This window comes from Eumetopias jubatus, unplaced genomic scaffold (genome assembly GCF_037043125.1).
Source record: "Eumetopias jubatus isolate StellerSeaLion01/CBP00866 unplaced genomic scaffold, mEumJub1_p1.0 scaffold_15, whole genome shotgun sequence".
Taxonomy (NCBI): domain Eukaryota; kingdom Metazoa; phylum Chordata; class Mammalia; order Carnivora; family Otariidae; genus Eumetopias; species Eumetopias jubatus.
The window spans coordinates 1,251,575-1,265,170 of NW_028274821.1; the positions used below are offsets into that span (position 1 = coordinate 1,251,575).

General features: G+C 60.0%; 2 protein-coding genes across 5 annotated transcripts in view; both read left to right on the plus strand.

Moving 5' to 3' along the window:
* The window catches only part of PTPDC1 (protein tyrosine phosphatase domain containing 1), a gene marked incomplete in the record, with an annotated part of 669,594 nt that overhangs the window by 307,607 nt on the left and 348,391 nt on the right, over positions 1 to 13,596 (plus strand).
* The window catches only part of LOC148162354 (lysine-specific demethylase PHF2-like), a 70,844-nt gene continuing 65,599 nt past the window's right edge, over positions 8,352 to 13,596 (plus strand). For 2 of the 4 annotated variants that reach the window (XM_088018739.1, XM_088018741.1), the window contains exon 1: positions 8,352 to 8,477. In XM_088018739.1, the coding sequence (XP_087874865.1) occupies positions 8,380 to 8,477 (98 nt within the window). In that variant the 5' untranslated portion in view covers positions 8,352 to 8,379. The remainder of the gene's footprint in view (positions 8,478 to 13,596) is intronic. The other 2 variants (XM_088018740.1, XM_088018742.1) reach the window with 2 other exon arrangements.

A 13,596-nucleotide genomic window follows, 5' to 3' on the forward strand; every position in this document is an offset into this window, starting at 1 on the left:
TTCCGGCCCGTGCACGGGGGCGGGGCCTGAGCCGCTTCCGGCCTGTGAGCGGGCCGGGCCGCGAGCATTTCCGGCTTGTGCTCTGGATGGCACGGGGCGGAGGGCCGTGAGCACTTCCGGCCTGTGCTGGAGGCGGGACCGTGGGCGCTTCCGGCCTGTGCTCGGGGCGGGACCGCGAGCTCTTCCGGCCTGTGCTCGGGGCGGGGCGGGGCCGTGAGCTCTTCCGGCCTGTGCGCGGGGCGGGGCGGGGCCGTGAGCTCTTCCGGCCTGTGCGCGGGACGGCGTGGGGCGGGGCCGTGAGCGCTTCCGGGCTGAGGTCGGGGCGGGGAGCCGTCCTCCCCGGCCGCACGGGGGCTGCGCGCGCACGGTGCCCGTTCCGCGGCCGGCCGGGCTGAGCGTCACCGCGGGCGCCCGCGCCGGTGTGGGTGAGCGCGGCCTGGGAGGGCGCAGAGGCCCGGGCCCGGCCGCTGCTCCGGGGCAAGCCAAACACTCGTGCTGACCGTTTCTTGTTTCCTTTGTAAAAAAGAGCTTTTGTTGATCTTGTTTGCTTGTTTGAAAAGTAACACGTTTATTATAGTAACTTCAGAGTGCCGCTAGACAGAAAGGAACAGAAATCACTCGTGATGCGCCTCCTGGCGCACCTGCATCTGTCCTGCGCAGCCCACAGACGTCTGCAGGAACTTCCCCGGACTCCAGCCCCCACGCACGCTTGGTGAGGGGTCTGCGCGCCCAGGAGAGCTGTGTGTATGTGGGGCTGTATCAGATAAGCACACTGCGCCCAGCACCGTGCCCCGCACTGCACCCAGCACCACTGCGCCCAGCACCACTGAGCCTAGCACCTAGCACCACCGAGCCCAGCACCGTGCCCCGCACTGCACCCAGCACCACTGCGCCCAGCACCACTGAGCCTAGCACCTAGCACCACCGAGCCCAGCACCGTGCCCCGCACTGCACCTAGCACCACTGCGCCCAGCACCACCCAGCCTAACACTGCGCCCCGCACTGCACCTAGTACCACTGCGCCTAGCACCTAGCACCACCGAGCCCAGCACTGTGCCCAGCACCATACCCAGCACCACTGTGCCCAGCACTGCACCCAGTACCAGCGCAGTGTCTTCCCACCACTGCATTCTGCTGTGACCCAGGCCCCACACAGGGCTGTACAAGTGTTCCAGACTCAGCGGCAGGGGCCACCCCTTCATGGCACTTCTGTTTTGGGGTACAGTATAGATGTGTGTACATGAGGCTGTATCAGATAAGAACACAAGGAACATAACCCAGGGTCACAGGCGTGTGGCAGGGAGGGCCGCTGGGGCTGGGGACAGGGGTGGTCTGCAGAGCAAGGTCGGGCTCAGGTCCAGGGCAGGTATCAGTGGATAGAGAGAACCCACTGATGAGGGGAGAAGCCACCGCACAGGGTTCTTGGGTGCTGCTGGCACTTGGGATATGAGGAGCAGTCTCCAGGTGGGCGCACACACCCCGCCAGGGAATTAGCTTCTCCCCGGAAGGAAGGCCAAGGGGAGGGACAAGGAAGGAAGGGTGTCTTGGTCCTCAGCACTGACCTGCCCCGCTCTTGGCCAGTGGGACAGGAAAGTGGGTTTCTGGTTTTCACCTGCATTGCTTCAGTTGTCTGTGAGGGTGACATTTCCTTTGTACCTTAATGTGGCCTCAGTTTGTCCATGTTCCAGTCAACAGATTGTTAATATCCTGGCCTTTTTGAATCTAAAAACCCAGGCCAGGGCAAACATTTTAAGAACAAATTCACCATTTGTGCCCTCACCCGTGTTAGCGCCTGCAAGTACAAAGGGAATTGCAGACAGCCCTCCTTGCCATCTGTCTCCTCCTGGCTCCGGACAGGGGCCCTCTCAGCACCCTCTGTGGGCGGGCATGAGGACCCCAGCTCTCTCCCAATGTGGTCCCCTCAGGAGCGGCTCTCTTCTCCTGCGACCTTATTCTGCCGTGAATTCTTTGGACAATGCCTGATTTACTGCCCTTTCCCCTTTGCTCCTTACTCCCCACTTGGTGGAGTGAGCCTTGCAGAGGTTGCTTTGCCCTCGCCACAAGGGCCCCTGGCTGCTGCTGGCTGGGCCTCCGCTCCTCTCCTCATCAGCTTCCCTAGCACAGCCAGGGGCCCCATGGACCTGCCCATGGGCCAAAGCAGGCTCTGCACCAGGCACTTCAGCCTGTGCTGTGCGCTGGACTGTGCAGGTGATATCTTGGGGACTCCAGGAGGGACAACCTGGGGACTGGGTGGAAATTACCCAGGCAGAGTGCTAGCCGCTTCAGGGCGGTGCCTGGGATGGCCGTGGCCCACTGTGCCCAGCAGACACCAGCAGCTCATGAAGCAAGCCTGGCAGCACTGCAGCACACCTACCCAGGCTCATCACGCCACGTCCACTCCTGGCATTTGTGCAGATCCAGCTCTTCAGACCTGACTGACCCAAGTGTGGGTTATGTGTCACCTAGGGCTGGTTTTCCCAGAGTAGCCCGTTTGCCCTGTTCTGGTGTTTTACGAACAGCGCCCTTTTGGATGGTAAATTATATGTCACTGGGCTGAGGGGCTTTTGTCTACAAACGCACTGCTTCCAAACATCACAGGGCCATCCTAGAGATGCTAGAGAAGAAGGGCACTCTCATACGTATCAGGAAAACCCAGAAGGTTTCCAAAGTCCCCCATGGGTCACTGTTCATTTCAGTGGGTTCTGGATCAGATCGGTTTGGTCCAGGTCTCCCAAGGGCCTGCTCTTAGAACTCTCTTGGCATTCACCAGATGGCTTCCTATGTTACAAAAGCACACCTCCGACCCTGAACTAGTACCTCCTTTCTGACTTCTCCCACCCCCCAGACTGTTATTAATTGTCTGTCATCTGCTCTGGCACATGAGCTCCGCAGCAGAGGGACGTGTCTGCCTGGTTCACAGCCATAAGACCTGCACTTGTTGCTCACTGACACAATGGACAGCCTGGATGGAAAGGGCAAACTCTTCGACACACACAACCCACCAAAGCTGAATTATGAAGAAACAGGACATCTCACAGACCTGCAGCTATTACAGAGACTGAATCAGTAATCAAAAGCCTCCCAGCAAAGAAAAGCTTTGCTGGTGAATTCTACCACGGATTTAGAGAAAAATCAATACCAATCCTTAAATTCTTCCCAAATGTTCAGGAGGAGAGAACATTTCCTAACACTCCCTCTGAAGCCAGCATTGCCCTGATAACCGAAGCCAGACAAAGACTTGACGAGAAGAGAGAACTACAAAAAAAACAACCCTCGTGAACCTTGATGCAAAATTCTCAGCAAAATAGCAGGAAACTGCATACACCCGTGAGTTAGAAAGATGGTACACCACGACCAAGTGGAATTAGTTCCTGGAATGCAAGGATGGTTCAGTCTCAAGAGCAATCCAGGTGAGACACTACACTAATAGAATGAAGGGGGGAAAGCCCACAGGATCATCTCAACCAACGCAGAGAAAGCACTTCACAAAATTCAACACACTATCATGATAAAAATACTCAACAAACAAGGAATAGAAAGAAATTTTTCACCATAGTAAGGCCACATATCAAAAAGCCCAAAGTGAACATCATACTCAATGGTGAAAAAGTAAAAAAAAAAAAAAAAAAGCATTGGGGTGCCTGGGTGGCTCAGTTAGTTAAGCGACTGCCTTCGGCTCAGGTCATGATCCTGGAGTCCTGGGATCAAGTCCCGCGTCGGGCTCCCTGCTCAGCGGGGAGTCTGCTTCTCCCTCTGACCCTCCCCCCTCTCGTGTTCTCTCTCTCATTCTCTCTCTCAAATAAATAAAATCTTAAAAAAAAAAAAAGCATTTCCCCTAAGATCAGAAACGAGAAAGATGACACTTTTACCACTTCTACTCAACACGGTATTGGAAGTTCTAGCCAGAGCAATTGGGCACGAATAAAAAACAAACAAACAGCATCTAAATTAGACAGAAGTAATTTCTGTTCACCAATGACATGCTTTTACGTACAATCATCAAGAATTAGGAACTCTAAAGATTCTACAAAATGCTATTAGAAGTAATAAATTCAGCAAAGTTGCAGAATACTAAATCAACACACAAAAATCAGTTTTGTTTCCATACACTAAGAATAAACAATCCCAAAAGGAAATTAGGAACACAATTCCATTTACAACAACATAAAAAAAAAAATACTTAGGAATACACTTCAGCAATGGGACAAAAGACTTGTGAGCTGAAAACTATGAAACATCACTGAAAGCATAAGGCACAAATAAATGGAAACACATCCCACGTTCGTGGATCAGAATATTAACATTGTTAAGATGGCAATACTACCCAAAATGACCTACACATTCAATGCAATCCCTGTCAAAATTATCATAGCCCTTTTTGCAGAAATGGAGAAGCCAATCATCAAATTCATATAGAGTTGTAAGGGGCCTAGAAGAACTGAAATGATCCTGAAAAAAGCACAGAGTTGGAGGGCTCACACTTCCTGATTCTAAAACTTACTACAAAGCTACAGAAATCAACACAGTGTGGCATAAGCCTGGACATGCAGACCAATGAAAGACAATAAAAAGCCTGGAAATAAAACCCTTGCCCACACGGTCACATGATTCTGACAAGGGTGCAATGACCATTTAATGGGGAGAGAACTATGCTTTCAACACATGGCGTTGGGAAAGCTGCATCTCCACGTGCAAAAGCAGGACGCTGACCCTGCTTTTGGGGGTCAAATTGGATATGGTTAAATTGGAACCCTCGTGCACTGTTGGTGGGCATGCAAACTGGTGCAGCCACTCTGGACAACAGTATGGAGGTTCCTCAAAAAGTTAGAAATAGAACTACACTATGATTCACCGATCCCACTTCTGGGTATACACACAAAGGTAGCAGCAGGGACACAAACAGATATTTGCACACCCACATTCTTAGCAGCATTACTCACAATAGCCAAAAGGTGAGAACAACTCAAGAGTCCTTCGACAATGAACGGACAAATCAAATGTGGGTTCTATGTAGGATGGAATAGTATTCAGTCTTAAGAAGGAGGGGAATCCTGACACCAGCTACAACATGGGTGAACCTGGAGGACACCGTGCCAGGTGATGTAAGCCAGTCACAGAGGGTCCAACTCTGCAGGAGTCCACCAACCCATGGTCCCTAGAACAGTCAAGCTCGCGAAGACAGGAAGTAGAATGGTGAGCATCAGGGGGTGGGGTGGGGCTAGGGGGGCCAGAATTGCAGAGGGGCACTGTGATGCTTGCACAACAGTGTGAACATACTTAATGCCACAGAGCTGTGCACTTAGAGATGATCAAAATGGTAAATGTTATCTTGTGTATGTTACTACCATTAAAAGAAAAGCCTGCACTAGCCTTCAGTATACTTTTTGGAGAGGGAGGGGATCAACATGACCTGAAACATGCTGTTTCCACTGGGTAACAAGGTGAATAAAACGGGCCCCACCTTCGAGGCTGGCTGCAGGGTGCGTGCTGCTGGGAGTCCCCCTCTTAGCCCTGCTGCAGGCCTGGCCATGTGGGTGGGTGGTGAGGTCCTGATGCTTACGTGGACTGCGCCCCCAGGAATGGCGTGGACTCGGTCGGTGTTGAGGCAAAGGGCAGACCACATGGAAGGGCCAGAGCATGAATGGGCAGCCAGAGGGGACATCTGCATCTCAAGGCCACTGCCCCCTGCTTCCTGGGTCCTTGCATCTGGCCCCATGCACGTTCCCTCTCTGCGTGGCCTCTGAGCCCAGGTCACTTCAGGAGGCCCTAGGTCCCCACCCATCCACCCCCACCAGCGCTGCTCTCCCCAGGGCACTGTGGGGCATGTGTCACTCTCCCCCTTACAGCAAGAGGAGGTACAACAGGGCACACAGCAGGTGCTCAATGCGCATCTAAGTAACTGAAGGAGAGGGAGGAGGGCTTTCTGGAGGTTGAGGACAGGGAGGGTTTGGGACCCACGTGGACGCTTACTTTAGTGTGTAGTCGGCCTGCGGCTTTGGAAGAGCTTTGAGCATCTCTGCGGACACTTCCAGATGCAGTGGACACGTGCAGGCCGGAGTGGCCTCAGGCCCCGGGGAAGTGGGGGCTCCTGGTCTGCTTCTCCCTCTTGCCAGCAGGCCGACTCCTCCGGGAGGGACTGGGCTGCTTCCAGCCTCAGTGTCCTGTGGCATGACGCCCATCTGGGTACCCGTCTGTGGAGCAGGGGCGGCCCAGGGCTGATGCTGCGTGCTTCCCAGGCAGTGGCCAGGCGGGGGGGGGGAGGGGGTTTGCTGCTGGAGCGTGCAAGGAACTAAGCAAGCCTCTGGTGAGCCTTTGCTAAATGCTGGTGACGCTGTCCTTGTTTGTAAACAATGGAGGTATGGGAGGGGGGCTGCAGCCCGGGGGCCTCCAGAAACTTCTGGCCTTGCTGGACCGCCAAGGGCGGAGGTGGACACTGCTGGTGTGAGCACCAAGGCACTGCTGCAGGGGACGGCCCCTCAGCAGTGCCCGGGCCGGTGCCCTGGGCCGCCCTGCAGACTCAGCACTGTTCATCCGCACTAACTCAACCACGGTGCTCCTGGTGGACAGTGCTTCCCAGAGTCCGCACCAGGTCCAGGGAGAAGGACTCCAGAGGGGAGGGTGACAGCTGCAATTCAGGGAGGAAGGCGCTGAGCACGGGGCTGGGGGGGATGGGAGCTTCTCCCTCCCCCCCACCCTCCCCACCATCCCCCAGAGTCTTCTCCACTCTTACTCCTCATGCTGGTGCCTCCCAGCTAAGGCCCTGCCATGGGCACTGCTGGGCTGCGGTCCAGGGGTCATCTGCTGGGGGAGGGGGGCTGGCCACACCAGGGCGGGTTTTGGCTCAAGAGGAGGGAGCACTTCAGCGGAGCTGCCTGCAAGTGGGACAGGTGGCCCTGAGAGGCTGCGGGCTCAGGTGAGCGCCTGCCTGTCGGGGCTGCCGCAGCTGGGTGGCCTGGACCAGGCTTTCCGTCCAGGCTGGAGTCGTGCTTCAGGTGGCCAGCATCCCCCAGGAGCAGGGGGCAGAACTGTACTGTACTCCCTACTGCACATCAGAGGCCACTCTGCTCCGGCACCCCCAGAGGAGCATGGATGCAGCTGGGAGGAAGGAGCCCTCGGTGCCCCCCACCCCAGACCCTGACCCCCCTGCTGAGGCTGCAGGGCCCAGAGCAAGGCAGCAGCACCTCCTGTCCACCCCTCTAGCCCCTGCTGCCCTAGTTGACAGGGACGGGAGGCCTGGGGGCTCTGACCAGGGATGGGGGTGGGGCTCCAATTCCACATAATCACTCTCTCTTTATAGAGTTGACCTTTGCCAGTGCGCTCCTGGCTCCCCTGAATTCTGTCCTCCTCTGGGGGCCGAGCATCAGGAGAGTCAAGGATCCTGTGGGGGGGGGGCGGCGGGGGCTGGCTGTACCCAGCCGGAAAAGGAGCAGGGAGGAAAAGCAACAGAAAACCCCGGTTGCCCCCTGTCCGTCTGCTGGGTAAGAAGAGAGTTGGAGCCAAGTAGTTGTTCCTTGGCCATCTGAACGGGAAGGACATCCTGAGGGTCTCACCCCACACCCAAGGGTCTCAGGGCCTGCCTACCCCTGTACCCTCAGCCCACCTTCTTTCCGGGTGGTCCCCCCACTTTCCCTGCACCCCCCAATTACCCAGCCCACTTTGTCCTGGCTTGGTTCCTCATCCATCCTCCCCCACAGGGGGTCTCCCAGCCCACCTTCTCTCTGGCAGGTCCCCCGGACGACCTTCTCCTCCAGAGGGGTGTCCCGGCCCATCTTCTCCTTCGGGGGGGGTCTCCCGCTCTCCTCCCCGGCCCACATGCCCCGAGAGGTGTCCCCCGGCCCTCCTTCTCCCCCAGAGGGGTCCCCCGGCCCACCTTCTCCCAGGAAGGCCCCCCAGCCCACCTTCTCCCCCAGAGGGGTCCCCCGGCCCACCTTCTCCCCGGCAGGTCCCCCGGCCCGCCTTCTCCCCGCGGTCCCCGGCCCGCCTTCCCTCGGCGGGAGCGGCGGCCCAGGCCGGCGGGCGGAGGCGGCGCCACCCGGGGCGCTGACGTAGAGGCCGCTCGGCGGCCGGGGGTCCCTTCGGTGGGGCCGCGGCTCCCCGCCCGCCGCCCCCGCGCGTCCATTCCCTTTTGTGTCCCGCGCGCGGCCCGGCCCCGCGCACACTCGCGCCCTGCGCCCCGGGGCCGGCGGGCGGCTCCCGGCGCGGCCCTGCTCCGCGCGCCCCGCTTTGTGTGGACGCGCCGGCCGGGTGCGCGCGGGCTGTCGTGCGCCCCCGGCCCCGTCCCGGCCCCGGCCCGGCGCGGCCCCCCGCCCGGCCCGCCCGGCCCGCCCGGCCCGACCCGGAGCGCAGCGCGGGCCGAGGGCGGGCGGGCGGCGCGCGAACATGGCGACGGTGCCCGTGTACTGCGTGTGCCGGCTCCCCTACGACGTTACCCGCTTCATGATCGAGTGCGACGCCTGCAAGGACTGGTTCCACGGCAGGTGAGCGCGCGGCCCGCCGGCCCCGGCCCCGGCCCCCGGCCACCCCGCGGCTCCCTCCCCCCGCCAGCCGTGCCCCGGCCCCGGCCCCGGTGCGCGCCCGCCGCAGGCCCCCGCCGCCGCCGCCGCCGCCGCCCGCCGCCCGCCGCCCGCCGCCCGCCGGCCGCGCGCCCTTTTGTGCCCGGGGCGGGGGCCGGGGCCGGGGCGGGCGCCCCTCGCGCAGCGCACAAAGCGGGCCCGGGGGCCGCGCCGGGAAGTTGGGGCGCCGCGGGCCGGGCGGCTGACAGCAGGGGCCGCGGGGAGGCCGGCTTCAGGCCCAGGCCCGGCCCGCCGCCTCCCCCGCGAAGTTGCAGGAACTTTCCCCGCGCGGGCCCCGGAGAGGCGCGAGCGGCGGCCCGGACGCCGGCGGGCCCGGCCAGGGGGGCGGCCGGCGCGCCCACTCTCCGTCGCGGCCCCCGAGCCCCGGGACGCGGTCCGGGCCGGGCAGGGTGGGGGGACCCCGGCCGGTTACCCGCACCCCCCGCACCCCACCTCCCCTCCCTCTTCGCCCCGCGGGGGTGGGTGACAGAACGGCGTTGGTGGGGGTGGGGGTGTTGTTGCCGGCTGGTGCCCCGTTCCCCCCCTCCTCTGCTCCAGACAGGGACGCCCCGGGTTCGACTTGACCTTATGCTCTCTGGGGGCCGTGGGGTGGGGGAGGTAGAGCTGGGCCCTGGCCCGCGGCTGTGACCTGGCCCTATGCCCAGTTTTCAAAGCGAGGCCCCTTCCCACCCAGAAGTAAATGGGAAGGAGGAAGAGGAGGTGCCCGCGGTGCCCAGACTGCTCCAACAGGTTCTCACGTGTCGGGGCCTGGGCAGGACGGGGGGCCAGGGGCCGGACAGGGGCTGGCCAGGGCTGTGTGCCCTCTGTGGCTGCCCCTCGGACCCAGCGCCAGCAGGTGGTGGGTGCTGGTGTGTGCTGCTGGGTGGTCCCCAGTCCCCAGAGGAGAACCTCCCACTCATCTGAAGGGTGGATGGGCTGGTGGCCCTGCCGGTTCCCATGTTGAGAACCCAGGCAGCCCAGTGGCACAGGAGCTGCCCAGCTGGGTCAGCGCCAGGCGGGGTCCCAGCTCAGTGCTGGTGACAGGGACCCTGTGAGGAGGGGTGGGACTGCTCTGGGCAGGGACATCTGAAATCCCCTGGGCCTGTGGGGCTGCCTTGCTGCCTGTGGATGCCCAAGGCTGCAGAGCCTCCCGGGGCGGGGGGGAGGGGGGGGCCGAACACAGGACCCTCCAGAACAGTGCAGCTGCACACCCACCCCCAGCGCCCGCGTGAAGTTCATGGCCCCGCCAAGGGTGAGAGCTGCCGTCTGATCCTTCAGGGCTGCTCAGTTCCAGAGGTGATGGCAAGCTGACCCCGAGCGCCCTGCATATGGGGGGCCCTCCCCTTCTTCCCCCACCCCACCCGGGGCCTGCTGAGCTCCCTGGGTGCCCAGGTTTGGGGAAGGCCTGGGAGGACCTTGGGCTGCCGAGGGGCCCCCTCCACTGGGTTGGGAAGGCAGGCGAGGTCTGAGCTAGACTTTGAGACTTGGTGTGAAGGGCAGGCAGTGGAGAGGGGCTGAGGGCTGGCGTGCCTGGTGGGCGGCATTTGCTGGACTGGCCAGGGCAGAGTTGGGGGAGAGGTACGTTTGGGTAAGCCTTATCTCTTTTATTTCTCAGTTCTCAGTGGAGGTCGTTGATTTGATCCAACGTAGGCACAGGTCATTTCATCAGCCCAGATTCATTTCCACCCACATGGGGTGGCCTTGGGGTCTGCAAGGGGCTGTGTTTCCCCCCCCCGTGGGCACATTTTCTGTGCATCTAATCAAGGGCTCCTTGCAGGAGTGAGCCCTGAGACTGTAGCTTTCCCAGGTGGCTCAGTGCAGGTGCCAAGACGGGGCACGCAGGGTCAGGGGTTGGGCCTGGGCCATGTGTGGCCCTCCCTCCCCACCCCTGCATGGACCCCCCTTCTGTAATGGGAAGGTGTACGATGATCCCTGTGCTGCCCCATCTCCAGGTATTTCTGGCTGACCCAGACTTTCCAGATCCACGACCCACCTGGACTCTTGTTTACTTTGTGTTCAGCAGCTCGACTCTTTTATTTTGTTTTGCTTTATTTTATTTATATTATTTTATTGTTTTTAGAGAGAGGGAGGGGGTGAGGGGAATACTAAGCAGGCTCCATGCCCAGTGCGGAGCCTCACATGGGGCTTGAACTCATGACCTGAGCCAGAAATCAAGAGTTGGACACTTAACCGACTGAGCCACCCAGGCACCCCCTCGACTCATTTTTTTAAAGTTTAAATACTTTATAACTTTTTATTTTACAGAATTTTGGACTTAAAGAGTTACAAAAATGGTTGTGTTCCTGTAAGCGTCACCCTGCCTCCTCTGAAGTCAGCGCCGCCCCAGACCATGCTACAAGCATGGAAACTGAGGCAGAAACGTGGGGGCAGCGCTGTTAACCAAACTGTAGGCCCTAGCAGGTTACTTAGCTAGGTTTTCCCTGTGCTGCCCTTTTTTGTTCCAGGACCCTGTGGTGCATTTCAGTCTCCTGAATATTTCTTTTAGAAGGAAACTTCGTATCATACCCTGAAATAGCACATTAGTGTAACTCGCCACAGACAGTACCTGTAAAAATAAACATAACTGTTAATAACAGGCTCCGTCTTGTCCCACCTGTGACCCCTCACGTCTCTCCAGGGCACCTTGTTTTGGGAGGACTGGGAAGGGCCTCTGTGGTTACCCACACTCAGAGTGGCCCAGACTTTGCTGGAGGGCTGCAGCAGTGTCCCCAGGCTAGGGCGTGGTTGGGGCAGCCCCATTCTAGGGGCAGAGCCTGCTCCCAGGGCGTGTTTGCCTCTCCAGGAAGCCCCAGGCACCCTGAGCGGCCGTCCCGGAGTTCCCCAGGGAGGCCTCTCTGCTGCACTGGGCTGGAAGTGTGGTCAGCCAGGAAGGCAGGAGCCCGTGTGGCCCCCCATCTCCTGGGGCCGGGGCACCTTGTCAGCCCACCCGGCCTTCACCCGCACCGGGTACGTTGCCTCGGAAGCTGGCTTTGACTAGGGAGGGATGGAGTTTGTGGCTGGCTGCCTTGCGAACTGTCTTGTCTGTGTGTCTGGTAGGCAGGTGTGGCACCCATGGCACTGGGGACCTTTTTCCTCCCGGGTGGGCCAGGCAGTGGGTGGCCTGTGTCTTCCACCAGACCCCGTGTGTCTTAACCCCGGCCTGCGGTGAGGTGTGTGGCTGCTGGGGCCGGTCGCTGTAGGGAATGACCCAGCGTCTCACCTTGTCACCACCCAGGTGTGAAGAGTCCCTGTCTCTGGGCAATGGGAATGATTCTGTTAAAGTATCAGACATCCCAAAGCTTTCTGGTCCGCTTTCAGTCGCCTGTTCTGTTGATTCCAAGGCGCTTTGGAGGCCTGATCGGTAAAATTGATTTTAAGGAGCTTGGAAGCTGGAGGTGCAGTGCGAACCCTTCGGCGACAGAAGTTTCACTGACTTCTTGGTAAATGTTTCTGGGTGTGCATTCTGTGTGGGGTGCAGAGGTTCCTGGGCTCACGAGGCAGATCCGTCTCCTCCTGTGGGGTTTCTTCGACCAGAGTCAGGCTTGCACATGAGGAGCTCGGTGCCAGCCTGGGGGGCCCTGTCTCAGTCCTGAGGGAGCCCCGTGGGGCCAAGACCAGGCGTGGGGCAAGGAGGCCCATCAGCGACGGCCTTAGGCCTTTGATATGTCCAGGAGGGGGAGCCTCGCTGGGTCTCTGAGCCCAGGAGTGAAGGGGGAATTTGATAGGGTTCCTCTGCTGTCATGGGGATGAGGGCGGGGCCGGGAGCCGGTCCCCAGGGGAGAGATGGTGGGCATGAGGGTGGGGTAGGGGTGGGGTAGGGGTGGGGTGGGGGGGTGGGGCTGGGGTGCGTTCTGGCGTGGCTCTCTGATTCCTGCTTGTCTGTCTGTCTGGGCTCCTCCTCGCAGGGGGGCCCTGTCTCTGGGCTCCCCTTCCCAGGACTGGTTGGCTTTTGTGGGCTCTTGCCATGACCCCCATCCCACCCAGCCATAAGCTTCTTGGGGCAGAGCCGGCCAGGGTCCTCGGCCCCATGGTGCCGGGTGACACTGAGCAGGCCCGCGGAGTATGTGTGCTTGGAGGGAAAGGAGGGTCCACCAGGGCCGATGTTGTAGCCCCCACAACTGGAGTGGGCTGTTAAGTCCTTGAACCAGGGATTCCTGAATATGGGAGGAGATGGAATAGAGGTGTGTTTGACGGGTTTGTGGGCAAGACAGTTAATCATTCTGGAACAAGGATTTCTCAGTGTGTGAGTTTAAGAAGCTGTGAGCAGGTGGGGGTGACGTCCTGCTGGCGTCTAGAAGGCAGAGAGGAGGCCCCTGTCCCTCGGTCCTTAGACTCGGAGTCGGGCTCATCGAGAGTGCCAGAATGTTTGCTTTTACTGGAAGTAGTAGCTGGAAGTGTGCTTGGTGGGAGCCTCTGCCCCGCCGTCGGCGTTAGTCGGGGTCGCTGGGGCTCAGGCCTGGCTGCAGATGGCCTGAGACTGGGCCAAGTGCCCACCTCGGCACCCTGTCCTCCGGGGCCATCCCCTCGCCTCTGTGCTCCGGGCGCCTGGCCATGTGGCAGGGCTTTATCCCAAAAGAACGAGGGGATTGAGGGTAAGTGTCGGCCAGGAAATGGGGTTGTGCTGGGAGAATCCAGCTCCTAAAATTCCTGGTGTGGGAAGAGCAAAGCCCTCAGTTGGCTTCTAACCGGCCGATGTGGCTGCAGCGCCACCTCCCCCCGCAACCTTGGGCTGCTCTCTGGCATCAGGCTTCGCTGTCCTCATTGGTTCCTGCAGTGGCCTGGCTGGTTGTGGGGCCGGCCACCTCGTCCTCTCACTTCAAGCAGAGAGGGGGACTTGGCTCCTTGCTCCCAGAAGGCGCACACGTTCAGCTTGGGTTCCTCTGGCTCAAGGGCCCGAACGAACACCAGGCACCAACAACCCCATTCACGTCCATGGTTTCGCAGACCCGCACAGAAGGAAACACCTTTGCAGCAGGGAGTCGCTCGCAGAGCCAGGTGGGCAAGCTGGGCTCTTCGCGGCACCCCGAGTCCCAGGTGTGCCTGG